Source organism: Leucoraja erinacea, chromosome 16 (assembly GCF_028641065.1).
Source record: "Leucoraja erinacea ecotype New England chromosome 16, Leri_hhj_1, whole genome shotgun sequence".
Taxonomy (NCBI): Eukaryota; Metazoa; Chordata; class Chondrichthyes; order Rajiformes; family Rajidae; genus Leucoraja; species Leucoraja erinaceus.
Window position 1 is genome coordinate 6,828,975 of NC_073392.1, and position 21,771 is coordinate 6,850,745.

Below are 21,771 nucleotides of genomic sequence, written 5' to 3' on the forward strand. Positions count from 1 at the left end.
TTTATTGTCACGTGTACAGCGGTACAGTGTAAAAAGCTTTTTGTTGCCTGCTGACCAGTCAGCGGAAAGACAAAACATGTTTACAATCGAGCCATTCGCAGTGTACAGATACATGATAAGGGAATAACATTTAAAGTAAGGCAAAGCCAGTAAAGTCCAATGGGCAGAGAGAGTGTCTTGTACGATGCCTGATAGTTTACCAGCTGGAAAAGGTGCTCAGCAAATGGCAATGTTAAATTAGATGGTCCCATTGTTTGAATTGGTATGGCCATCTCCAATTGATTTTCGGCCAGTATCTCAGTCTGTGGTTCGATCGTATCACAATATATCACAACAGCCTCGTGGCAAATCGTGGCAATGGTCGCACGGACTAAATTCCTGGATAGGGTGGATGCAGAGAGGATGTTTACAATAGCGGGAGAGTCTAGGACCAGAGGTCAGAGCATCAGAATGAAAGGAAGACGAGCCTGTGCTTTTCACCATTTACAACTAATCCAACTGTAGGGGGCCACGATTAGAAACTTCTTCCAGAGAAGCTAAACTTAATCGGTGCGGGTGCCAAGCAGGGTCGGCAACTTTCTCACTCCCAGATAAGGGACAAAAGGTCAAAATACGGGACAAATTCCCGACGGCAATTCGTTGACTGACTCGGCCGTGGCTGGGTGAATGATGAGTTGCCCCGGGTGCTGGACTGCACACAAAGCCCAGCGGGCGGGCCAGCTGAGGAGTTTTGGCCCAGGCGTGCAAAGTCCGTCTCCCCATCCAACTCATGAACCGATGACCGGTGGTGGTGTGTCGGCGTTAAGCGAAGGTCCGAAGGTCAGACAGCTGGCCGGGCTGCCGCCAAACGGGGCCACGGGCGAGGCGCCGCTGCTGCTGCACTCCACGGGCTGCACTACGTTGGGACGGGTGAGGCGGGGCCGGACACAGTCCCCTCGACTCGAGTGGTAGCAGTCAAATACGGGACAAGGGCGGTCAAGTACAGGATAAACCAATTTAGCCCAAAATACGGGATGTCCTGGCTAATACTGGACAGTTGCCAACCCTAGTGACAGGGGCTATGAGGGGAAGGCAGGATGATTGGGTTGAGAGGAGAAGATAGGACAGCCGTGATTGAAGGCTCAATGGGCTGAATGGCCTAATTCTGCTCCTATCACATGAATTTATGAGCCTTTGAGTATTCCCATTCAATATAATCTGGGATCAGAGGGAATGGCAACGACAATCCCAAAACAAATCCACAAAACAGACCATTAAATCCAATCTCAATCAGAGTTAAGCCTCTTTAGGCTGAATTTGTTTAATTCTGCTCCTATAACGTATGCATTTATGAACTCATAAACACTTGCCAAACTCACCTCATGTTCTACTTGGGCAGATTACAATCCAATGGTATGATCATTGAATCCACCAATTCTTCAAACACCACCCGCCTTTCTCCGCACCACTCCCTTTCCCCCCATCCCCCCCTCCCCCTCCCCCCCATCCTTTGTCTCCCCTCTATTTCTTCCCATCCGCCCATTCCCCCCCCCCCCCCCCCCACCACGTTGCTCCCTCTGGCTTCACTAGTTCTGACCAACTCCTCAATCCTCTCTCACACCTTCTGTTTTTATCTCTGGGCTTTGTTGCAACCACCTGCCCATCAAAAGAACATCCCTTGCCCGTGTCCAACGATGACCTGCCATGCTTTCTCCAGCTACTCCCCTCTTCCTGCTTTCTTCTCCCTCCCCCCCACACCCCACCCCACTATCAGTCTGAAGAAGGGTCTCAACCTGAAACATCGCCCATTGCCCCATTCCGCTCAGTATTTCACTTATTACAGTTAGATTTCTGGCAGTGTAGTCGTGGGCTATGAAGGAAGAGATGTGAGGAGTTCCAAAGATGGACACAAGATGCTGGAGTAACTCAGCGGGACAGGCGGCATCTCTGGAGGGAAGGAATGGGTGACGTTTTGGGTCCAGACCCTTCCTCAGACTGAGAGTCAGGGGCGAGGGAGACTCGAGATATGTGGAAGGGTAAGGTGTGAAAACAATCGATCAAAGCAGATGATGATCAAGGGAATGTAGATTTGTCACCCACTCCTTCTCTCCGGAGATGCTGCCTGACCTTTGTGTCTATCTTCGTCGTAAACCAGCATCTGCAGTTCCTTGGATAGATGAGTCTATCTAAAATGCAGCGGGCTAAAATGCTGGGAGTAATTTTGTGCCTATCTTCAGTTTAAACCAGCACCTGCAGTTCCTTCCCACACAACCCATCTGCGGTTATTTCCCACACACATCGAGGGGATGCAGAATGGTACGTTGTTGGCTGAGGGGAAGGTGACAACGAGGCATGCAAACAGTAAAATTAATCAGGAGGACGGGGAAAGCAGTCGGGGAGGTTTTGATTGGTACTCACGTCGACTTTCGTACATGCTTCGAGACTGGGCCCAGATTTTAAACGGGTCTGGCTTCCTTTGTCCGGAGATATCCGTCTGGTCGAGTGTCGGGGCCTCGCTGGCTGGGTAGTCGGGCAGGGGAGGAACTCCCAGTACGGGTGAGGCAGTGTGTGTACTGCGCTGGCTGGAAACGCTGTGGTGAGAGCTGTTCTGGCTGTCTTTCCTTTCCAGTGCCTGCTGCGATTATTCAATAGAACAGAAGGTCAACTCTGGCTTTCCAGCCAAGCCGGGCAATCGATACACAATGCTCCCCATTTTGAGAGGGAGCAGAGAGCCGGCTCTCAAAGTTAAGTTGTTTACCACGGCGAACAATGCTTTAAAGGCAGCCCGTCGCGAGAATGAACAAATAATCAAAATCCAAGGGAGGAAATGAAAATAAGAAGCTATGCCAGCCCGGATTATTAAAGCAATCACATACTTCTAACGACTGGAAAACAGGTGACACACTTTATATCAGTGTTAAAATAAAAGCAGAGGACTTGGAATATATCAAGAGGCAAATCATGAGGGTGCTTATATACCGGTGGCGCAGCGGTAAAGTTGCTGCCATACAGCTCCAGAGACCCGGGTTCGATCCTGACCACGAGTGCTGCCTGTACGGAGTTTGTACGTTCTCCCCGGGACCAGCATGGGTTTTCTCCGGGTGCTCCGGTTTCGTCCCACACTCCGAAGACGTGCTAATTGCCTTTGGTTAAGAATTGTAAATTGTCCTCAGTGTGTGTGTGTGTGTTGGGTAGTGTTAGCATGCCAGGACCGCCGGGCGGCACGGGAACGGTGGGCCGGGCCTGGGCCTGTTTCCGCGCTGCATCTCTAAACTAGAAACAAAACTAGACTTTTGTTTTCCAGCGAAGGGGACCCTAGGTAGTCTGTGAATAAATATTACGGTGCGCACTCGGAGTGAAGACACTGCAAGCACACGCATGCAGCCTGCCAAAGGGTGAATTTGTTCGAAAGCTGACAAAGACGCACATGAAGGCTGACGTCTCTCAAATTTGATGGTGAGTGCAACCATGCCTCTCCTTCACAGATCTAACGCAACCTGACATCGGAGTGGCCCTCGAGTGACGTTCACCAGTGTTGCCTTCCAACCTTCATTAACTATTCCAGGATGGTCTTGCGGGCTGAGGAGGGGGCTGTCCCACTGCGGCAACCTAACCCGCGAGTTCTGGCGAGTTTGCCCTCGACTCATACTCGCAGCATGGTCGACAGGAAGTCGTAGGAGGTCTTTGTAACTCTCCTTCATGCTCGAGAGTAGTCCCCGCGTACTCGAGGCCTCAGCTAGGTCGCGGCATATTTTTCAACATGCTGAAAAATGCCCACGAGTAAAAAAAAAGGTTGCCATGGAAAAAAATCTATATTTGTTTGACTCGTAGGTTTAGTCGAAGTAGGTCGTAGCAGGCTGGCATGTTAGTCGTTGGTAATCGAGGGTAGTCTAAAGTAGTCGACGGTAGTTGAAGATAGTTGTAGATAGTCTTCAACATAGTCGAAGGAGGTCTTCAACATAACTTTTTTCAAACTCTCCTAAACTCTTTTAAACTCGCCAATTAGGTTGCCGCAGTGGAACAGCCCCTTTATTTACAAATTTATTTATTGTCAGTTCTTTATTTTGCAGTGAAATCTAAACCGTAAAGTAAACAAGGGATGTTCACAAAAAACACCAAAGACGTACAGGTTTGCAGGTTAATTGGCTTGGTATAAAATGTAAAAACGTTGTTCCAAGAGTGTGTAGGATAGTGTTCATTTGCAGGAATCGCTGGTTGGCGCGGACTCAGTGGGCCGAAGGGCCTGTTTTCGACCAGCGATCATCACACACACAAGCACTATCCTATCAATACACGAGGGCCAATTTAAGATTTACCAAAGCCAATTATCCTACAAACCTGCATGTCTATGGATCTTTGGAGCGTGGGAGGAAACCGGAGCATCCGGAGAAAACCCACGCAGTCACGGGCAGAACGTACAAACAGCACCCGTAGTCAGGATCGAACCCGGGTCTCTGGCGCTGTGAGGCAGCAGTTCTACCGCTGCCTGTTATTGTCTCTGAGGCAGAGAAACAGCTACTGTCTCGGGGAAATTCGTACAGGGAAGAGAACGGGAGGGTGAAGCAAAGGCAGGCAGAGGGCATCTCCTTCATGAATGGACAAAGGGAGACTTTGGGCCAGCATTAAACTAGACAAAATGCTGGAGTAACTCAGCGGGACAGGCAGCATCTCTGGAAGGGAGGGAAGGAAAGGGTGACGCTTCTGGTCGAGACCCTTCAGCAGACTGAGAACCAGAGAGGGGGATGCTAGATGTACAGGAAGGTACAGAACAAAGCAGAGCCAGCATCGATGACTCAGGAAAGGTAGAACCCACAATGGTCCATTGTTGGCTGGGGACGAGGTGATAACGAAGGGATACAAACGGATACAAATATTTGCTATATTCTTGGTATTTTGGAACTCAAAATATTTCCAATTAGTTTAATGGGGTCATTTGATCTATCCGAAACCTTCTATCATGTAACATGTAGAGCACGTCTCTGTAACTGCCAATAGATAGACACAAAATGCTGGAGTAACTCAATGGGTCAGGCAGCATCTCTGGAGAAAAGGAAAGGGTGGTGTTTCGGGTCGAGACCCTTCTTCAGACTGAAAGTCACGGGAAAGGCATCCTTTCCGAAACGTCACCCATTCCTTCTCTCCAGAGATGCTGCCTGACCCGCTGAGTTACTCCACCATTTTGTGCCTATCTTTGGTTTGAAGCAGCATCTGCAGTTCCTTCCCACACATTAAACTTACCGACTTGGGGCTTTTCTTGGGAAGTGGTCCTGTGACAGGGCAAAAAAAAAGAAAAAGAAAATACAATCAAGATTCAGCAATAACAAAACGTTAAAAAGAACACAGAACAATGCAGCACCGGAACAGGCCCTTCGGCCCACCATGTTGGTGCCGAACATTATGCCAAGTTAAATCACTTCAGTTCAAGTCAGTTTAACGAGGTACAGTGAAAAGCTTCTGTTGCGTGCTAACCAGCCAGCAGAAAAACAGTACATGATCACAACCGATCCATCTACAATGAGGACATATCTGAAAGGAGTTTAAGAAGACCATAGTCAAAGTACGCAATGTTGCTGTAGGAATGGCGTTTAAGTGTGTGGAGCGATTGTAATACGAGCTTGTAGATCTGCTTCTGGGGCTGGCACGCAAATAGTCGCTTGGGTTAATGAAACTGATCTCCTCTGCCTAACCCACAGGGTTTCGCCAGCATTGTGGGTTTCAGACTCAAGATTCCGGCATTTGCAGTTCCTTGTGTCTCCATTTAAATACAGACGATTATTAACAATTACTACCAACAGGAAGGTGAGTTACGCCTGCATTTTGTGTCTATCTTCGATTTAAACCAGCATCTGCAGTTCCTTCCTATGTTGCCAACAGGCGGCGCTTTGTTGGAGGCCGACTTCGGGAGCTCCAGACCGCGGGAGCTTCGACCGCCCAGACAGATGGTTCGACTGCCCCGCCCGCGGGAGTATAAAGAGGGAAGAAGATTGCCTTCCATCACAGTGAGGAATGTGGGGAATCCACTGTGGTGGATGTTTATGTTAACTTTTATGTAGTTGGGTGTCTTGTTGCTTTTTATTCCGTATAGCTGTATGGAAATTCCAATATCACTGTACCTTAATTGGTATACGTGACAGGAAAATTCCTTTGAAACCGTTGAATATTTGCCGCTTTCAGTTTTACATTTCAGTTTTCCTTTAGGTTTACTAGCAGGGGCAAGTAGCTTAGCTTAGTTTAGTTTGGAGATACAGCGCCGAAACTAGCCCTGCGGCTCACCAGATCCACGCCGACCAGCGATCCCCGCACACTAACACTATCCCACACCCACCAGGGACAATTTTCACATTTACCTCAAGCCAATTAACCTACAAGTTGTACGTCTTTGGAGTGTGGGAGGATACCGAAGATCTCGGCGCAAACTCACGCAGGTCACGGGGAGAACGTACAAACTCCGTACAGACAGCACCCGTAGTCGGGATCGAACCCGGGTCTCAGGTGCTGCAAGCGCTGTAAGGCAGCGACTCTACCGCTGCGCCACCGTAGAAAGTGCTTCAGCGTAGTGGAAATAGAACATAGAACAGTACAGCACATGAACAGGCCCTTCTGCCCACAATGTCAATGCTGAACATTGCTAAGACCAACTCTTAGTTGCAAATGCCTTTTAAACACCACTATGGTATCTGCCTCCACCACCACCCCCAGGCAGTGCGTTCCAGGCTCCCAACACTCACTGTGTAAAAAAACATGCCCCACACATCTCCATTAAACTTTCCCCCCTCTCACCTTATAGCTACGCCCTCTAGTGTTGAACATTTCCACCTTGGTTTAAAGGGTTCTGACTGTCTACCCTATCTATGCCTGTCACCATTTTACAAACTTCTGTCAAGTTTCCCCGCAGCCTCCTACATTCCAGAGAAAACAATCCAAGTCTATCCGTCCTCTCCCTCTAATCCAGACAGCATCCTGGTAAACCTCCTCTCCACATCTTTCCGTCTGAAGAAGAGTCTCAACTCGAAACGTCACCCATTCCTTCTCTGGCCCGCTGAGTTACTCCAGCACTTTGTGTCAATCTTCAATGCAGTTCCTTCCAACACATCTTTCCGGCAATGGGGGCAACCAAAACTGCACGCAACATTCCAAGTATACCAAAGGAAATGATCGAGATTTGTTGAGTGGGCGCGAATCGCCGTGTTTAAATCTGTACCAGGTGCCTGATCAGAATAGATTGCAGCGAGCGGTCTCCCTGGTACGTGGGCCCTGCCGAGTTTTCAATCATAGCCTCCAGCCCCACAGTCAAAACCAGTCAGCGTGACACACAGATTCTGCTGCAGAAGCAGAAACCTCTCCAGCTCCGAGTACCAAGACTTTGGGAAATTAAATTAAAAAGATGTCAAGTTTGGAATATTGCGTGCAGTTCTGGTTGCCCCCGTTGCAGGAGAGATGGGTAAGAAGGGGCTGCAGATGCTGGTTTACACCGAAGACAGACGCAAAATGCCGGAGATAAATTTAGTTTTAATTTGTAGTTTGAGGGACTCAGGTTGGAAACAGGCCCTTCGGCCCATCGACTCCATGCCCAACCATTGATGGATGGCCAGTCCATATATACCACTTCCGCATCCACCACCTGCTTAGAGGATTCTCCCGACGTTGGAGCACCATCACCCGGCGAGAACGGCCTGGAACATCGGGCCTCCGTAAAGGCGACTGCGGAGGCCTTAATAGGCCCAACTATGGGTGGACATGGGGATGGGGACTGGACATTGTGCCTTCCCTCATAATGGGAACCATTGTGGGGGGATGCTTTTTATGTTTAAATCTCTTTATTATTGTTATGTTGTATTCTTTTGTTTATGTGCTGCAATGGCAATGCACATTTCACTACACCAATTGGTGTGTGTGACTAATAAAGAACCTTTGAAACCACCTGCACATCTTTACACAGTGTGGAAAGTTTTACAAAGTGGGGCCAATTTTTACGGAGGCCAATTGGCCCTCAAACCCGCACGGCTTTGGGGAGTGGGAGGAAACCCGGAGCGCCCGGAGAAAACTCACGTGGTCACGTGGAAGGAATTGCAGATGCTGGTTTGTGCCAAAGATACAAAAATGCTGGAGTAACTCAGGGGGACAGGCAGCATCTCCGGAGAACGTGCAAACTCCGCACAGACGGCACAGACCTGAGGTCAGGATGGAACCCGGCGCTGTGAGGCAGCAGCTCCTCCAGCTACCTGCTCTAATGGGCAACAAATCAAACTCCTTTCATTTCTCCAGATAATTTCTATTTATTACTCAAACATTCTCCCCCAATAACTTGCTCAAACATAGCGTAATAACCTATGGCTGCATAAATCATCATGCCTGCTGAAGTTATACCATGCGGTAGAGAATTGCAACACATGAGAGTTCTCCAAATAATAGCCCATTGGCTCCAAAGATAGTCACCCCTCCTCCCCTTCCTCCACTAAATGTTCATTAACCAGTTCCACAGATTGCAATGAATGATCCCTCTTGCCAGCAATTGGCCTATCAGGGAATCTCCCTGCCTGAGGTCTGTTGCCAGCCCTGGTCTTTTCTTGCTTACAACCATCCCCACCCCCTTCCCTTCCCCTTCAACAATCAGTCTGATTATGGCGCAGCGATAGAGTCGCTGCCTTACAGCGCTTGAGACCCGGGTTCGATCCCAGCTACGGGCGCTGTCTGCACAGAGTTTGCACGTTTTCCCCGTGACCTGCACGGGTTTTCTCCGAGACCTTTGGTTTCCTCCCACACTCCAAAGACATACAGGCATGTAGATAAATTGGAATGGTGAATGTAAAAAATGTCCCAGGTAGTGTTAATGTGCGGGGATTGCAGGTCGGGGCGGACCCGGTGGGCGAAGGGCCTGTTTCCGCGCAAGTGTCACTAAAACTAAAAAAACTGATGAAGGGTCCCAACCTGAAACGTCACCTGTCCATTTTGAACCACTGAGTTACTTCAGCACTTTGTGGAAATCTTTGATATAAACCAGCATCTGCAGTTCCTTGTTGTTATATAGAACACCATAGCACAGGCACAGGCCCTTCAACCCACAATGTCTTGATGCCAAATCAAACTCATATCTGCCTGCACATATTCCGCATCCCCCCATTTCCATGTGTCTACCCAAAAGCCTCTTAAATGCCACAATTGTATCTGGCCAGCACCAGCATAGCTTTAAGGTGAGAGGGGCAAAGTTTAAAGGAAATCTTTTATTTTACACAGAGGGTGGCTAGTGCCTGGGACACGCTGCTCGGAGTGATAGTTGAGGCACGAGTGGGGGACATTTTTGTGGAAATGAAAATGTCAGATGGAATTTTCGCCACTGTGTACACATTGTATATATTTATTACTTGGACAGGGGCCACAGAGTGGCACGGGTTGGGGAGTGTTTGGTGAAATTTGACAAATGTAAAAAAATCGTACTGGAAAAATTTGTATAGTCTCCGAAAATATCGGATGAATTTTGTTTGTTTGTTTGAATGGTTGAGGAATTGTATATATTTATCAATTGAATAAAGTCTATTTTGAAATTAAAAAAAAAAGGAGTGATAGTTGAGGCACATACGATAGTGGCACTAAAGAAACATTTGGATAGGTACATGGACATGCAAGGATTGGAGAGATATGGATTATGCGCATGTAAATAAAGGTGGTCCTGGCATGATGTTCGGCACAGACATTGTGGGCCGAAGGGCCTGTTCTTGTGCTGTACACTTGATCTTGCAGCTCCATCGCAAAAAATGGCAGAGAATTGTGGACGCAGCCCAGACCATCAAGGAAAGACACCACCTTTCCATTGACTCCATCCACACTTCACAAACCAGCAGCACAATCAAGGAGCAGGCTCACCCCGGCCACTCCCTCTTCTCCCCTCTCCCATCGGGCAGGCAGAAAAGGTATAGAAGTGTGAAAACGAACGCACACCTCCAGATTCAGGGACAGTTCCTTCCCAGCTGTTATCGGGCAACTGAACCATCCTCCCACCAACTTGAGAACACTGCTGACTTACTGCATTGTAGCTGAACTATCTTTTGGTGGACTTTATCTTGTACAAAACGTTATTCCCTTTATCCTGTATCTATACACTGTGGACGACTAGATCGTAATCACGTACAGTCTGGACATTGGATTTTTTCCCCCTGTGGCTATCAAACTGTATAACTCCTCGCCCTTCTGTCGTGGGGTAGACTGACTCCCCTATCAGTGCATAGTTAATAGTTCCTCCTGGATCCTGGCAGACACCACTGAAAGCACAAAGCAACTCCAGATAGAGATCGTGACAGCATTCCAATCAATGCCAGAGCTCTGTACTTGGAGAAGCCAAGCCATTACCATTGTTAATTGTACACGTCTGGAGTTTACAGCATCACACAGGCTCATGTGCTATATATAAAATATCTGTGCTATTAAAAGATGATTGCAACAGCTGGAAGCCTGATTTGAAATGTTATTTGGCTATAGGTGTTTGACAGTCTATGCAAGTCTATAAATCATCTCTATCCTGTCTGCTGACTCTGGGTGTAATTCCTCTCAAGTGACATAATAAGGGAGTAATGGGCAGGCAGTTTGGGTAGGACATGCTGGAGTACAGTTGTATCCTGCGTTAGATGTGACAGTGCATCTGCACATTGGAATTAGTTCCAGTAAAGCCTGCAGAACCTTATTTGGGACGTGGAGGACATGTGCTGGCTGTGTGCAGGTGCATTTATCTAGGGGGTTTGGCAAAGAACCAATTTGCCCTCTGTAGCTTCTGCAGCAACTTCTCCAAGACATACACCATCTACCTCATTGGTGACCCTCGACCTCACCTTAAAGCTCTGACCCGTGGCGTTTGATAGTTCCAACATTGGGTGAAGGTTCTGACTGTCTATCCTATCTACTGTACGCCTCTTTTAATTTTACACACGGCTATCAGGCTCCTATCAACCTCTGGCTTTCCAGAGAAACCAATCCAAGATATGCCTAACTGCAAGGCAGGTATGGTGGCACAGCGGTAGAGTTGCTGCCCTACAGCGCCAGAGACCCCGGTTCGATCCTGACTACGGGTGCTGTCTGTACGGAGTTTGTACGTTCTCCCCGTGACCTGCGTGGGTTTTCTCTGAGATCTTCGGTGTCCTCCCACTCTCCAAAGACGTACAGGTTTGTAGGTTAATTGGCTTGATGTAAATATAATAATTGTCCCTGGTGTGTAGGATAGTGTGGTTAGTATGGACTCAGTGGGCTGAAGGGCCTGTTTCCGCGCTGTATCTCTAAACTAAAGTGAACTAATCAATATTAAAATAACACAGAAAAAAACTTAAAGCACAGTTAATGAAAACCAGGAATATCAGTTCAAATTCTGACCTTTATTGTTTTTTGACCTCACTGGAAAGGCCTGTAGGGTGGTGAATCTGTGGGACTCATTGCCACAAATTGCTATGGAGGCCAACACGTCAGGTATTTTTAAAGTGGCGATCAATAAGTTCTTGATTAGCAAAGATTGCGGGGAGAAGGCAGGAGACTGGGGTTGAGTAGGGAAAGATAGATCAGCCATGAATGAATGGCGGAGTAGACTTGATGGGCTGAATGGCCCAATTCTGCTCCAACATCTTACAGCCTTGTGATCTTACGGCCAATCACTCTACTCATAGTTTCCTGTGCTTGCTATTTCTCAAGCCAGTGATCAGCTGTGTAACTCAGCAGATAAAATAATCAACTATCTGAGGTGAAATGAGCACATTCATGCCGTCTAACATTCGACCAACTTGAAGAGGGATAATGTCTGAACCTGACAACAACATGGGAGTTGCGGCCTCCAGCTGTTTTGTCCATCTGTCACTCATTCCTTCCCTCTAGAGATGCTGCCTGTCCCGTTGAGTTACTCCAGCAACTTGTGTCCATCTTAAACTAAACTATTGTCAGATACACTAGGCCGCAATGAGATCCCTTGCCCACATGAAGCCTACAGTCAGTGTACTCCAGAAATGATGAACGCAACACTAAATACAATGGCAAATGCCCAAACATAAGCCAAGAGCTGTCAAAGGAACCAAGACTCGATAGAAGATGTCCAGTTTGAAGGAGGATCTCAACGCAAAATGTCGCCGAGCCATTCCCTCCACAGATGCTGTCTGACCTGCTGAGTTCCACTAGCACTTTGTGTTGTGCTCCTGATTCCTGCATCTGCAGTTCCTTGTGTCTGGAAGTCCAGAAGGCTACATTTCAGTCATCATGAGCTTGACAACTAATCAGTCACCGGTCATAAATCTCTTTGAATCGGACACTAGTTACGGTGGAGCAGCGGTAGAGTTGCTGCCTCACAGCGCCAGAGACCCCGGTTCGATCCTGACCACGGGTGCTGTCTTTGCGGAGTTTGTACGTTTCTCCCCGTGACCTGCGTGGGTTTTCGCCGAGATCTCCGGTTTCCTCCCAAACTCCAAAGACGTTCAGGTTTGTAGGTTCATTGTCTTGTTGTAAATGTTGTTGTAAATAGTCCCTAGTGTGTGTGCAGGGAAGTGTTAAGGGCCTGTCTCACTTGGGCGTCATTTGCACGTCACGCGGATGGCGTGCGAAGATTTTGTACATTTCAAAATCCTGGGGCGCCGCGCCTACGTCAACACGCACCGCGCGCGCGTAACGTGCACTATGCATTACATGATGTCACGTAAATGACGCGCAAATGACGCCCAAGTGGGACAGGCCCTTTAGTGTGCAGGGATCGCTGGTCGGCGTGGACTCGGTGGGCCAAAGGGCCTGTTTTCGCACCGTGTCTCTAAACTAAATAAACGTTAATACACAAGTGTTTACAAAACATTTCAGATCTTTCATGTACGTTGAAACGATTTTGTAAAATGGTGACCACTAGTAAACATGACAGCCATTTGCAGGCATCAGCAAGATGGATTAAAAAAATCATCAGAGTATGAAAGACCATTCATGCTGTGACAGTTCTTTTGAAAGAGCCACCATTTAGACCCAGGCTCTGGTCTTTGCTTTCCAAGTTAGTTGGAAATCTTGGCTGCATCTGCTTCAATCAGCCTGCAGAATGTGATGACATGTCACAAAATGACATTTGTCCAAATTATTATTTTTTTGGCCAATTATCTGCAATGCGTTTGTCCGGATGACATTTCTGTAGCCAGTGGAGTCTCGTGGCCTCAGTCTGTTGACGCTCACACGGATAAAGGTAATTGCATGTTGCTGAGAAATCACTGCAAGCAGAAAACTCTCTGTGGTTCTTCCCTCGTGAGGTTGAAGCTTCTCGGGCTAAACCGCCTCATTAGATCCAGCCTGCCTTCATTGAAATCTCCCCTTGGAACGTATAGACCCACACACCCCAAACATATGAGAGGCACAGAGAGGGTGGGCTTGTTTACTCTGGAGTTTAGAAGGATGAGAGGGATTTTTTTTTTGAAGCAAACACGATTATTAAGGGCTTGGACACCCTAGAGGCAGGAAACATGTTGCCGATGTAGGGGGAGTCCAGAACCAGGGGCCACAGTTTACGAATAAGGGGTAGGCCATTTAGAACGGAGACGAGGAAACACTTTTTCTCACAGAGAGTTGTGAGTCTGTGGAATTGTCTGCCACAGAAGGCAGTGGAGGCCAATTCACTGGATGTTTTCAAGAGAGAGTTAGATTTAGCTCTTAGGGTTAAAGGAATCAAGGGATATGGGAAAAAGCAGGAACGGGGTACTGATTTTGGATGATCAGCCATGATCATATTGAATGGCGGTGCTGGCTCGAAGGGCCGAATGGCCTACTCCTGCATCTATTTTTCTATGTTTCTCTGGATCAATGGATCAATCTGAGGGATATCTTTTTCACACAAAGGGTGGTGGGGGTATGGAACAAGCTGCCAGAGGAGGTAGTTGAGGCTGGGACTATCCCAACATTTAAGAACCAGTTAATGCACATGGATAGGACAGGTTTGGAGGGATGTGGACCAAAGGCAGGCAGGTGGGACTAGTGTAGCTGGGACATGTGGGCAAGTTGGGCCGACGGGCCTGTTTCCATGCTGTGTCATTCTATGACTACAGGCAGATGAGATCAGTTTTACTTGGCATCACGTTCAGCACAAACATTGTGGGCCGAAGGGCCCGTTCCTGTGCTGTTCTAGGTGTTATTAACAAACCAGAGTGTTGCAAATATTCTGGCCGCATCATCCCAGCCTAGGCAGGAGAATAGTTGCCAAGGGATTGGGATGTGAAAAAGTGTATGCTTGCTTTCATCTCCGCTCTGCTAATACGTTGGGCGTTTGCTATATTTTCCATTTTATAACAGAGACGCTGCTTTTGCATTTCAAAGCACAAAAAATCTCATCTGTAGGATTTTAGAAGTGACCTTAAAATGTCGTGCCATGCATTCTAACAGGCAAGGCATTTCCAAACACTCTGGGTCCTTAGATTCCTGCCAAAATTTGCTATTGCATTCCTCGTTTGGTAATGTGAATGTCCTGCACAATGAAGCCTTTGAAAACCAAGCGCAAAAAAATAGGTTTAGTCGAGTTCGGTTCAGAGATACAGCGCGGAAACAAGCCCTTCGGCACACCGAGTCCGCGCCGACCAGCGATCCCCGCACATTAACACTATCCTGCACACACACACACACACACACACACACACGAGGGACAATTTACAATTTTACCAATCCAATTAACCTACAAACCCGGGGTCAAGGAAAGAGCGTTCGCGTCGCGGCCCTGCTTCCACCAATCTTTCCACCACCATGTACAACAAGCACAAGACGCCATTGTATGCAGATGCCGAGACGTGTGGTCAACTCTGGCTGAACAACTTCTAATCTTGTGTGTGGACTCGAGAAGAAGAAGACCCACAAACCTGAATGTCTTTGGAGTTTGGGAGGAAACCGGATCGCCCGGAGAAGTCAAGTCAAGTTTATTCGTCACGTACACATACGAGATGTGCGAGTGGCAATGCTCGCGGACTTTGTGCAAAAAGAAAACAACATACAAACAAACTACAAACAGAATGGAACAGAATCACATATTCTTTTACATATTACATATTGTGGGAAGAAGGAAAAAGGGAAAAAAAAAACCCCAGCAATTCTAAAAAAAACGTAGAATGGTACAGTAAAGTTAGTCCCTGGTGAGATAGGAGTTTACAGTCCTCATGGCCTCTGGGAAGAAACTCCTTCACAACCTCTCCGTTCTCACAGCATGGCAACGGAGGCGTTAGCCTGACCGTAGCAGCTAGGGTCAGGCAAAACCCAAACGGGTCACGGGGAGAACGTGCAAACTCTGTGCAGGCAGCGCCCGTGGTCAGGATCGAATATGGGTCTGTGGCGCTGTAAGGCAGCAACTCTACCGCTGCGTCACCGTGCCGTTATAACAGCCATTTTACATTGTGTTTCGTTACTTCATTTGGGAGAGAAGGATTTGCGATAAATCTCTGTCAGGTGCCAATGTTCAGGAGCCCACTGCAACACCTTCCCTCAAAGCACCAAGCTTGCAGATGCACGGGAAGGAAAGAGAGACTTGTTACCCTCACCTGATCTAATTGTTACGTGGACATGGTCTGATGGCGCTCAATTAGGAGCGCGTTTGTCGATGGCAAAGAGACTGAATCCAAATACTTCCAATCAAAGCAAGCTTGATATTGATTGCTGCTGGTGTCAATAAGCTCTTGGCACTCAATCTGGTGAAATAACTCGCAGTTCAAGATTGGCAAAGCTATGAAATTGGCCACAAAATGTTTCCTGATCTGCTACTTTCACGATCAAAAATTGAAGAAACCCAGAGAGTCAAAGAGAGGAGGTAATTAGCGGGACAGGCAGCATCTCTGGGGAGAAGGAATGGGCGACGTTTCGGGTCGAGACCCTTCTTCAGAGAGAGTCAGAGTCCGAAGAAGGGTCTCGACCCTGAAACATCACCCATTACTTCTCCCCAGAGATGCTGCCTGTCCCGCTGAGTTACTCCAGCATTTTGAGTCTACCTTCCATTTAAACCAGCATCTGCAGTTCTCTCCCTCACAGAGGAGATTGTTAAAATGGATGCCTGTTCACGTGAACACCTCTGATAGATTTCTGTTCCCTGGGATACGGAACGTCGAACAGTACGGAAGATAAGACTCAAGAAGCTGGAGTAACTCAGCGGGACAGAGACAGCGTCTCTGGAAACATAGACATAGAAATTAGGTGCAGGAGTAGGCCATTCGGCCCTTCGAGCCTGCACCGCCATTCAATATGATCATGGCTGATCATCCAACTCAGTATCCCGTACCTGCCTTCTCTCCATACCCCCTGATCCACTTAGCCACAAGGGCCACATCTAACTCCCTCTTAAATATAGCCAATGAACTGGCCTCAACTACTCTCTGTGTGAAAAAAGTTCTTCTCATCTCGGTTTTAAAGGATTTCCCCCTTATTCTTAAGCTGTGACCCCTTGTCCTGGACTTCCCTAACATCGGGAACAATCTTCCTGCATCTAGCCTGTCCAACCCCTTAAGAATTTTGTAAGTTTCTATAAGATCCCCTCTCAATCTCCTAAATTCTAGAGAGTACAAGCCGAGTCTATCCAGTCTTTCTTCATAAGACAGTCCTGACAGTCCTGGAGAGAAGGAATTGGTGACGTTTCGGGTCGAGACCCTTCTTCAGTCGAATAGTTCAGCCCTTCGGCCCACAATGTTTGTGCCAAACATGATGCCAAGTTAAACTGTTCTCATCTGCCTGTATATGATCCATGTCCCTCTATTCCCTGTACTTTCATGCGCCTATCTAAAAGCCTCTTAAACGCCACCATTGTTCCTGCCTCTACCACCACCCCTGGCAATGCGTTCCATTCACCCACCACTCTCTGTGTTAATAAAATTTACCTTCAAACTTGGTTTAGTTTACTTTATTTATTGTCACGTGTACCAAGAGTACAACGGGATCTGGGGGTCCTTGTTCATCAGTCAATGAAAGGAAGCATGCAGGCACAGCAGGCAGTGAAGAAAGCGAATGGCATGTCGGCCTTTATAACAAGAGGAGTTGAGTATAGGAGCAAAGAGGTCCTTCTGCAGTTGGACAGGGCCCTAGTGAGACCACACCTGTGTGCAGTTTTGGTCTCCAAATTTGAGGAAGGACATTCTTGCTATTGAGGGAGTGCAGCGTAGATTTACAAGGTTAATTCCCAGGATGGCGGGACCTTCATATGCTGATGGAATGGAGCGGCTGGGCTTGTATACCCTGGAGTTTAGAAGGATGATCAGGCATGGTCACATTGAATGACAGTGCTGGCTCCAAGGGCCGCATGGCCTACTCCTGCACCTATTGTCTATTGTCTATTGAGATACAGTGCAAAGCTTTTGTTGCGTGCTAACCAGTCAGCGGAAAGACAATACATGATTACAATCGAGCCGTCCACAGTGTTACAGGTACATGATAAAGAGGATAACATGAATAACGTTAAAGTCAGTAAAGTCCGATCAAAGATAGCAGCAAGATTCATGATTCAGGCCATACAGAGCTGCCAATAGTGAAACTCATTTGATGGGGTCTCACATGGGAAATCCACTAAGGCTTTTACCGTGGTCTGTATGTCATTCAAGATAGACTACTGTGACCTTCCAAGTGGGAATTTAATTTACAATCAATAGAACAATAAAATAAAAATGAAACAAATATATATATATCGCAGAGCAATATGATAGTTCAACACTAGCTTAGAACCCACATGAACTCACAGTGAATACACAGTGATACAGTGTGGAAACAGGCCCTTCGGCCCAACTTGCCCATGCCAACCAACATGTCCATCTACACTTGTACCACCTGCCTGCATTTGGCCCATTTCCCTCTAAGCCTGTCCTATACATGTACCTGTCTAAATGTTTCCTGAACTTTCTTAAACATCCCTGCCTCAACGACCTCCACTGGCAGCTCATTCCATACACCCACCACCCCCTCAGGTTCTGATTAAATCTTTCCCTCATCACCTTAAATCTATGTCCTCTGGTTCATGACTTCACTACTCTGGGTAAACGCTTCTGATGCCCCTTCTCTGGGTAACCTGATATTATGGGACCTGAAGACAAGACACAAATTGCTGGAGTAACTCAGCGGGTCAGGCTGCATCCCTGGAGAGAACACATAGGCGACGTTTCGGGTCGAAACCCTCCTTCGAACTCAAAACATTTCTGACCCAAAGCGTCACCTATTCCTTCTCTGCAGAGATGCTGCCTGACCCGCTTAGTTGCTCCAGCACTTTGTGTCTATTTAGTTTGGTATAGTTGAGAGATACAGCACGGAAACAGGCCCGCTCCAGTGTACATCTCCAGTGTCAACCAGTACCTGCAGTTGCTTCCTATGCATGTTAATCTGAGTATGACAATAGACAATAGGTGCAGGAGTAGGCCATTCGGCCCTTCGAGCCAGCACTGCCATTCAATGTGGCTCATGGCTGATCATCCACAATCAGTACCCCGATCCTGCCTTCTCCCCATATCCCCTGACTCCGCTATCTTTAAGAGCCCTATCTAGCTCTCTCTTGAAAGTATCCAGAGAACCGGCCTCCACTGAGGTAGAGAGTTCCACAGACTCACCACTCTCTGTGTGAAAAAGGTGTTTCCTCATCTCCGTTCTAAATGGCTTACCCCTTATTCTTAAACTGTGGCCCCTGATTCAGGACTTCCCCAACATCGGGAACATGTTTCCTGCCTCTAGCGTGTCTAAACCCTTAATAATCTTATATGTTTCATATGATTTTCGCTAGCTTGCTAACATGCATGAAAATCGATATGAAAAAAGGACACGAAGTGCTGGAGTAACTCGGCAGGTCAGACCTGCTGAGTTACTCCGGCACTTTGTATTTTTTTTGTTTTGTAAAGCAGCGTTTGCAGTTCCTTGTTCCTACTTTCTGAAGATCATCGATCTTGGTTCTTAACAAAAAAGGAAATTAGCAATGAAGATACATCCTGTTCTGCCAACAACATCCAGTAATTGAGAGAAGACACACAAGTGAAGACGGATAAATAATTCACACCAATAGCTTGCATTAGTGGTGGAGATGAGAACAGATATGACCACGTAATCACTCCACGCCGAGATTACTGCGCAGACGTCAACAGTGAAAGGCCACACTGCGATGAATTATCCAATAAACTTAGGTAAGCAAATATCATCCCTACAATGCATCTTAAATATAGAATAAATTAAAGTGCAATAAACTTTAGACTTTAGAGATACAGCGCGGAACAATAGACTCTTTGGTCCACCAAGACAAGGCCGACCAGTGATCACCCCATACACTAACACTATCCTACGCACTAGGGACTGTTTACAATTTCACCAATGCCAATTAACCTGCAAACCTGCACGTTTTTGGCGTGCGGGAGGAAACCGGAGATCCCGGAGAAAACCCACACGGGTCACGGGGATAGCTTAAAAACTCCGTACAGACAGCACCTGTAGTCGGGATCGAACCCGGCTCCCTGGAGCTGCAAGGCGACAACTCTACCACCGTGCCACCCTGAGCCAATATATAGATTAATAGTGCGGATGCGGTGAAATGTTATTGAATGTTATATTTTTGATTCAAAACGCCTATGTCTTCAATATAGAACAAATTAACGTGCAATAGACTTTGGAGATTAGGCATCAGGGCCGTCGGCCCACCGAGTCCTATCCCCGGTGTGTAGGATAGTGTTAGTGAGCGGGGATCGTGGGTCAGCATGGACTCGGAGGGCCGAAGGGCCTGTTTTTTGCATTGCATCTCGAAACTGAACGAAATAATTGTAAGGCAGATTAAGAGACAAACGTGAATACGTTAATAAACACTGTACAAAACCAACTACTTTCATGAACACTGAGCTATTATGGAGGAAAAATGAATGATTTCATTTTCCTTACAATGCACAGTAACTGGATAAAATGGTTGCCATCAAAATTCAACTGTTTACTTTCGCAGCTGTATGCAAGTATAAATGGGACGGTATCCTTTCATCAAACCACAGGAATGAAAGAGGGACCATTCACATAATAATCCTCAGTAATATACTGTAACTGGGGCGGCATGGTGGTGCAGCGGTAGAGTTGCTGCCCTATAGAAACATAGACAATAGGTGCAGGAGTAGGCCATTCGGCCCTTCGAGCCTGCACCGCTATTCAATATGATCATGGCTGATCATCCAACTCAGTATCCTGTACCTGCCTTCTCTCTATACCCCCTTTAGCCACAAGGGCCACATCTAACTCCCTCTTAAATATAGCCAATGGACTGGCCACAATTACCTTCTGTGGCAGAGAATTCCACAGATTCACCACTTTCTGTGTAAAAAATGATTTTCTCACTTATGACACTTAACAGCGCCAGAGACCTGTGTTCGATCCCAACTACGGCTGCTGTCTGTACGGAGTTTGTACGTTAAGGGTTAACTGTTTATTTTAGCTGCAGCAATTTTAGGGCATGCTAAATGTTACTCAATCAGGAAAATCCATCTCACTTAAGCCTGGGCAGAATGGGGACATTGTGCATTCACCGCTAGTGCAGGAAGACATTTAAAAAAACTGCAGATATTGGTAATCAGAAACAAAAGCAAAAAGTTCTGGAAACGCTCAGGGCGGCACGGTGGCGCAGCGGTAGAGCTGCTGCCTTACAGCGCCGGAGACCCGGGTTCGATCCTGACTACGGGCGCTGTCTGTACGGAGTGTACACGTTCTCCCCGTGACCTACGTGGGTTTTCTCCGAGATCTTCGGCATCCTCTCAGGTTTGTTGGTTAATTGGCTTGGTGTAAATGTAAAATTGTCCCTAGTGTGTGTAGGGTATTGTTAGTGTGCGGGGATCGCTGGTCGATGCGGACTCGACGGGCCGAAGGGCCTGTTTCCGCGCTGTATCTCTAAACTAGACTAAACACGGTGGGTAATACAGCACAAAACTGGCCCATCCCGTAGTTACCCACCCAGATGCCCCATCTACACTCCTCCCTGTACAGGTTCCTGTGCAGACATCGTTTAAAAGTTGTCGTAACACCACCACTGATGCAAGCCACTTGCCTGAATTATTTATATCTCTTCACTTGCATATAATTTCAGATATAGATCACTGGAAGTTGTTGGCAGAACAGGATGTATCTTCATTGCTAATTTCCTTTTTGTTAAGAACCGAGATCGATGATCTTCAGAAAGTCGGAACCAGAAACTGCAGAACTGCAGATACAGCAGGTCTGACCCGCTGAGTAACTCCAGCACCCGTGTCTTTTTGTTTAATATCTATTTGGCAATAGGCACAAAATGCTGGAGTAAAGGACCTGTCCCACTTAGGCGATTTTTTAGGCGACTGCCAGCGACTGTCACAGATGTAGGTCGCCAAAAAAATTGCCACTGGACCCCCCCACGACAATGTCTACGACACGCTACGACAACTTACCACCTAGTCGACGTCAAACTACGGCAAGCTACCGACAACCGGCGAGCCAATCGTCGCGACTTTGGACGTCCACCCACGATCACACCTACGACAACCTACGACCACACAGGCGTCAACCTACGTCCACCTGCGACAAGCAACGACCCTGTCGACGACACTCGAAGACAACTGAAGACAGTGCCTGTCGCTACTTGACTTCTCTTGACGCCGGTACCTGTTGCCGGTTGACGGCGGTGGTCGCCAATGGAATCCACCGAAGTCAGCACCGGCAACAACCTACTTCACCTGGCGACAACCTACGACAGCACCTACGTCAGGAGGTCAAGCTACGCTCATTGGCGTCAAACCCTCTGTCGCCAACATTTTTTGAACGTGTTGAAAATCCAGCGGTGATCATAAAGACGCTACGACTCTTTGGGCAACTGAGGACAAT

At 47.4% G+C, this 21,771-nt stretch overlaps 1 protein-coding gene across 11 annotated transcripts in view; it reads right to left on the reverse strand.

The window, feature by feature from the left end:
• magi1b (membrane associated guanylate kinase, WW and PDZ domain containing 1b) overlaps window positions 1–21,771 on the reverse strand; it is a 346,431-nt gene that overhangs the window by 51,021 nt on the left and 273,639 nt on the right. For all 11 annotated transcript variants that reach the window (XM_055647620.1, XM_055647626.1, XM_055647618.1 and 8 more), the window contains 2 exons: window positions 5,218–5,246; window positions 2,398–2,614 (listed from right to left, as the gene is read on the reverse strand). In XM_055647620.1, the coding sequence (XP_055503595.1) occupies window positions 2,398–2,614; window positions 5,218–5,246 (246 nt within the window). The remainder of the gene's footprint in view (window positions 1–2,397; window positions 2,615–5,217; window positions 5,247–21,771) is intronic.